This window comes from Oreochromis niloticus, unplaced genomic scaffold (assembly GCF_001858045.2).
Source record: "Oreochromis niloticus isolate F11D_XX unplaced genomic scaffold, O_niloticus_UMD_NMBU tig00008037_pilon, whole genome shotgun sequence".
In the NCBI taxonomy this organism is placed as follows: Eukaryota; Metazoa; Chordata; class Actinopteri; order Cichliformes; family Cichlidae; genus Oreochromis; species Oreochromis niloticus.
In genome coordinates, this window is record NW_020328922.1 from 55,514 (window position 1) to 61,906 (window position 6,393).

At 40.8% G+C, this 6,393-nt stretch overlaps 1 protein-coding gene across 1 annotated transcript; it reads right to left on the reverse strand.

Annotated features, from left to right (window-relative positions):
- Window positions 1–2,290: 2,290 nt before the first annotated feature.
- Window positions 2,291–5,067, reverse strand: LOC109200288 (tripartite motif-containing protein 16). The gene is made up of 2 exons (XM_019355798.2): window positions 5,032–5,067; window positions 2,291–4,327 (listed from the first exon to the last, which is right to left on the reverse strand). Exon 2 carries the CDS (start codon window positions 4,173–4,175, stop codon window positions 2,499–2,501), a length of 1,677 nt encoding a protein of 558 aa, XP_019211343.1. The 5' UTR covers window positions 4,176–4,327; window positions 5,032–5,067; the 3' UTR covers window positions 2,291–2,498.
- Window positions 5,068–6,393: the final 1,326 nt, after the last annotated feature.

The window sequence follows — 6,393 nt, forward strand, 5'->3', positions numbered from 1 at the left end:
ATCGATCTATCAATTGTTTGTTGTAAGACTCAGATAATTATTTTTTTTTAAAGCGAGACATTTTAAATGAGAATAATAAAGAAAAGTATTTCCTTGTGTCCCCCTTTCCCTGTTAATGCCCTACCTGGCCCCCTGGCAACACTTTGCTAGATCCGCCCCTGCACAGTTACCAGCTGTCAGCTACTTAGAAAATGATGCTGGTGTTATTTGTCTCTCAGAAACAGTTCATAACTTCCCTTCAACTCATTCATGTCACCTAAAAGGTAAACCTGTTTCTCCATCACCTGTTCAGCTCTGATGATTCAGTAAGGACATCTCCTGGTTTCATCTTCATGTTTCCCTCTCACCAGATAACCAAACCGATATCATGACCAGCAGCTTTACAGCTGTGGCTCCAGCAAACATCAGCTGATACTAGAAAGTAATATTAAATACATTCTAACAACAGCTGATCAAGCTTAAACGTGCTGCTGTTGTTTAGCGCGACATCCGCTGGTTTCCTCTTTCTGGCGCAAAGTGGGCGATAAATAAACAAGACAGAAAAGCCGATCAGCTGATCATTGATCAGTTTCGTGATTGAAGTAGAAACAGGAGAGAATGAGAGAAGAAGAGGCAGCTGTGCAGCTTCAGCTTTGTGTCTTTTTCATTGTAGCTGAAGTCCGGGACAAACTGTGTTCCTTTTCACCTCAGTACGAAACGCGAAATATTTTCTCTGAATACCAGACGATTCTGTTTTTTACGGGACGGTTGGCAACTCTAATAATTAACCGTATGAACAAAATAAAGTTCAACATCAGTAACATAGCACCCACACAGCTGTATAGAAACTCCGTCATGCTAGCTAGCACGCAGTACGAAAATGTCAGCATACCGAAAATAAACTACACCTAAACTTGGTTTATATCTGACTCCGATAGACTGCAGGTCATAACTTCTTACCTGAAGTTCAGTTCACCTGACACGCGGACCGGCGGCCGCTTCGGGTCTCTCCTCTTGCCTCCCTTTTCCTTCATCCACCTGCTGGCCTCCACCACTTGCTAATGTTACTGAATCTGTGGAAGCTCCGCGATATCCACCACACGAAGTAACGAGTAACGAGCCTATCTAAATCCCAGTAACGAGTAACGCGTTCCTGGTTTTGGCATAATAACTAGTTACCGTGCTCGTTACCACAATAATAACGTAGTTACTGTAACGCGTTACTTAATAACGCGTTAGTCCCAACACTGCTGCTGACACATGATACACAGTAATATGTGTTTGAATACAACCTGAAACCTGTTAATGTTCTGATTTAACAGCAGATTTCTCCACATGCAGGACAGAGAAATTCCTGCCTCTGTCACACAAAAAGTGGAAAATATATTTGTTTGACATTTTAATCATAATAACAAAGAAATAAACTGTTGGTAGATCCACTTTTTAGGAAGATGAGTTGATGAAGAAGAGAGCGTTCAGTGGAAAAAGGCCAGTGAGTTCATGTAAATGCTGCTTCTGCTGTAAGAAACAGACCTAAAAATACATAAATGCTCCATGATTTTCATTTCTATCCATCATCTTGAACACTGGCTATAAATGTTTTCACTTCATTACTGTGTGATTTGGTTTTGTCACGTGTCTCCTTCAGTGCAAATAAATGACTTAGAGTGTGTGCTGTGTGTTTTTCTGAAGCATGACAATCCTTTCCAACAAGTATTTCCAGCTGTTTGTCTCCACTCTGCACTTTAGTCTTTCTTCCTGTCATGTCTGTGTTTGTCCACCAGGTGTCTCCCTCAGCTCATTTTCTCCAAATCAGAACCATCAGATTTGTGGAGACGCTCTGCCTGCCAGACACAGCTCAGGGCAATGAAACATGTCTATCCTCCACAATATACAGGCCTGTGTTATTTAGGTTTTTTACTTACGTTTATAAATGATCGAGTGTGATCAAACTTTACATCTGAAAAATGACATTAAATGTCATCACTGTAGATACAATAATAACAATATAAAAATCTCAAAGATTCATTTTTTGTTACATTTTAAAGGTTCAAACCTAAAAGACATTAAGTTTACAGTCAGATATGATCAAGAAAATCAACAATCTTCACATTTCAGAAACTGGAACCAGCTTTAAATGTGACTAAAATAATTATAAAACAATCAATTCTCTAATCATTGACTAACTGATGAATCACTGCAGCTCCAATATATTGTTGCATTTGACAACCCACTACAGCAACTACAGAATAAAACCACTAACCAGACTGATGAAAGATTTCAAACATGCTGAATATGAAGAGTAGTATCATTTAAACTCACATGATTATCAGCCATAAGAACAAATTCAGATTTATATTGATGTAAGGTATATAAATGTAAGTACAGTTTGAATCAGTGCAATATTATTTTCACACATCAATGGACCACTGAACTTCTCAGCTTCTAAAATGTAAAGCCTCATTTAGAAACTACACAAGTACATATAATGGTCAGAGATCAACATGAACCTGTCTTCTCTATTTGACTTTAATCAACTCTGCAGTGTCTCCATCAAACCAAAGAAAAATTCCAGCATAGAGCGGCTGAGTGAATGTGGTCTGGACTCTGTGGAGGAGAGTCATGGTTTCAGAGACGCTGTAGAAAGACAGAATACCTGCTCTGTGATCCAGGTACACTCCTACTCTGGAGGACCGAGGACCTGAGAGGACAGTTTGGACTTTGTTGTGCCAAAATTTGTAACTGCTTGTGTCACAACGTAATGCCCAAGATTTGTCATTGTATCCAAAAAAACATTCATTTAGGCCAGTTTTTCTGCTGATATTCTTGTATGCGACTGCTACACAAACTCCTCCCCCTCTCCACTCCACCTCCCAGTAACAACGTCCAGTCAGACTCTCTCTACTCAGGACCTGAAAACACCATCCAGTGAATCTGTCTGGATGATCAGAATAAGACTGTTGTTGTTTCATAAATGTTACTTTTCTGTTCCCATCAGATAATAACAGATGTGTGTTTGCTGTGTTTGGATCCAGTGTGATTTCACATGCATATTTTAAGAATCCAGCTCTGGTCTTTGGCTCTGGTGGTGACAGTAAAACATCCTCTTCAGTGACTGTCAGTGAGATGTTTGTCCATTCCTCTCTCAGAATGTCCTGTAGTATATCTCTGGTCTCTGACACAGCTGCTGTCACATCCTCAAAGTACCTCAGAGGACGAATATTGATGCTGGATGAGTGTGTAGACTCACTGAGTGCTGACAGTGAGGGGTAGTTGTGTAGAAACTGGTTGTGATCCTCTGTGTGTGAGAGCTGCTCCAGCTCGCCGTCTTTCCTCTTCAGCTCAGCGATCTCCTGCTCCAGCTTCTCCTGAAGCTCTTTGACTCGACTCACTTCAGTTTCCTGCTGGGATCTGACCTGCTGCTTCACATCAGAGCTTCTTTTCTGGATGAGACGGATCAGCTCAGTGAACATCTTCTCACTGTCCTCCACTGCTTTATCAGCAGAGCCATTGATGGCCTCCACCTCCTGTTGAAGCAGCTTCACATCTTTCTCTCGCTCCTGGATTCTCTGCTGGATGTTTAGTCGTCTCACCTCGAGCTCCTTCTGCTTCTCAGTCCTTTCTGCTGCAGCTGGGACTGTTTCATGGCCTTTATGTTCATCCACTGTGCAGAGATAACAGATACTCTGCTGATCAGTACGACAGAAAATCTTCATCACCTCATCATGACGAGAGCAGATGTTCTCCTGGAGCTTCTTGGAGGGGGCCACCAGCTTGTGTTTCTTTAATGGAGCTGCATCATAGTGAGGTTGGAGGTGTTTCTCACAGTAAGAGGCCAGACAGACTAAACAGGACTTGATGGCTTTCAGCTTCCTCCCAGTGCAGAAATCACAGGCCACATCTTCAGGTCCAGCATAGCAGTGATCAGCTGGAGCAGCTTGGAGTCCAGTCTTCTTCAGCTGCTCCACTAAAGCTGCTAACATGATGTTTTTCTCCAGGACAGGCCTCGGTGTGAAAGTCTTCCTGCACTGAGGGCAGCTGTGGATTCCCTTCCTGTCCTCTTCATCCCAGAAACTTTTAATACAGTTCCTGCAGTAGCTGTGTCCACAGGCTGTAGTCACCGGATCCTTCAGTAGATCCAAACAGATGGAACAAGAGAAGGTTTCTCGGTCCAGCTGAACTCCTTTCTGTGCCATTTCTCCTCTCAGTGTCAGTGACTGTGTGAGTTTCTTTGTTTTGGTGAAAGCAGTTTGATCTCTGGTCTAAACCTGTGTTTCTGCAGTGAATGGATCCTGTCAGCTCAGAAACATGAGCACATGTTGGTTTCACCCATCTGTAATCTGCATATCTGAACAAGGGAACACAAGGAAGAGTGAGTCAACATCAAATTTGTATTGAAAATTGTGAATGAAGAAGGTACCACTATGTAACAACGGGGAAGCCAACGCTACATTACAAACTAAGTTACACATAAGTGACAAAGATTAGAACTTCTGGACTCTAAGACCTGTTTGTTCATCCAAAACAGTGTTTAACAAGAATTCAGTTTGCTGGAAACATGGAACTTATTTATATTATTCTAGTCAATTTTATTGTTTTAGTGCATTCACTTAAAATGGTCATTAAATTATTCTTTTTAAAATAATACAACTGCATGTGAGCCTGAAAATCATGCCCAGCCTTTTTTTCCTTCTTCTTTATTTTTTTCTGATTTCCTGAGTGGGTCTAAAAGAAGGAAGTATTTAAGACACACATGAACTGTCACTGTGTCTGTCCCGACTTGACCTCCCCTGTACGCTAAAAATAATTTGAGTGACGCCTGGAAACAGCTGCTGAAGTCTCTGCAGAGCTGCACTGGTGAAACGTCCCTTTAATAAAAGTGTTAGTTTGAAAAGATTAAACTTGTCCTTTCAATAAATAATACAATTGTGAACATGACCAACAATCACTTTACGCCAAAGAACACATCACAAACAGGTCAGTATATTTAAAAAAACAGCTTTTATAGGATCAAAAGAAAAATAGATTGAGGACTTCTCCTGCACAACTTACCAACAGGCTCAGAGACGGAGTGAACCAACTGAAGCTGGGACGGACAGATCATGCAAATATATAAATGGGGGCGGGGCTCAGCTCTCAATCATGTCATACATGTAGTGGCTTGTAATTAATATTAATGCAATATACTGTTTGAAAATGTAATCAACCTTTTTCACATTTGCAAACCTCATTTCAACTGGATAAACAGACAATGTTACCTTCAAAACAAACTTAACTATTCAGTTGACCTGTTGTAGTGTCTAAGAATGATTCAGAGTAAAAAATCAGAGGTTTCACACTAATCCACCTGTTTAAGCCTTTATTTCAGGGGTCCCCAACTCCAGGCCTTGAAAGCCGGTGTCCTGCAGATTTTAGATGTGTCCGTGATCCAACACAGCTGATTTAAATGGCTAAATTAACTCTGCAACATGTCTTGCAGTTCTCCAGAGGTGGTAATGAACGAATCACTTGATTCAGGTGTGTAAACCCAGGGTGAGATTTAAAACCTGCCGGCCGTCGAGGCCTGGAGTTGGGGACCCCTGCTTTAGGGTTTAAACCTGAGGTAAAGGCTCAGTCATTAAAGAGGTTTAAGAACTATTTGTGGGAAAGCAGAAAAGATGAGAAACATTATTTCATTGTCTTAATCACACAGAGGCAGTCCATCAAATTATCAAGCACTTAAAGTATTTTATTCAGTACAGACACTGAAAAATCACCCCCCGCACTCCATCAACCAAAGCAACCATGAAAAATGACTTTGTGAACGTTGTGACTTTGTTGCACAAACTACCTCAGTAACAGGTCTCAGTGCATAAAATCTGACGGTTTATGTTCTAACTTTGTTACAGTGCACAATGGAGTGCCACAGGGTTCTGTATTAGGTCCACTTCTATTTATCATTTACATAAACAATCTTGGTCTAAATGTGCCAGATGCAAATTTGCACTTCTATGCTGATGATACAGTTATTTACAGCTGTGGTTCAACTCTTGTCCAAGCCATTGACTCCTTGCAGAAAGCCTTTTTTGCTGTCCAGCACTCATTACTTCAGCTCAAACTTGTTCTCAACGCAGACAAAACAAAGCTCATGCTGTTTTCTAAATCAAGGAATTTGGCCCAAATAATCCCATCGGTAACCACTCTTGAAGGTAATAAAATAGAGTTGGTTCACACCTATAAATATCTGGGAATCTTAATTGATGACTCGCTCACCTTCAAACCACATGTAGAGAATCTTGTGAAAAACCTGAAGTTAAAACTGAGATTTTATTTTCAAAATAAGTTGTGTTTCTCTTTTAATACAAAGAAGCGGCTTGTTGCTGCAACATTCTTGCCTGTGCTGGATTATGGTGATATTCTATATATGAATGCTTC

What these genes read in the sequence shown, in the direction of transcription:
- LOC109200288 (XM_019355798.2), bottom strand. Translation starts at nt 4,175, where the DNA reads ATGGCACAGAAAGGAGTTCAGCTGGACCGAGAAACCTTCTCTTGTTCC.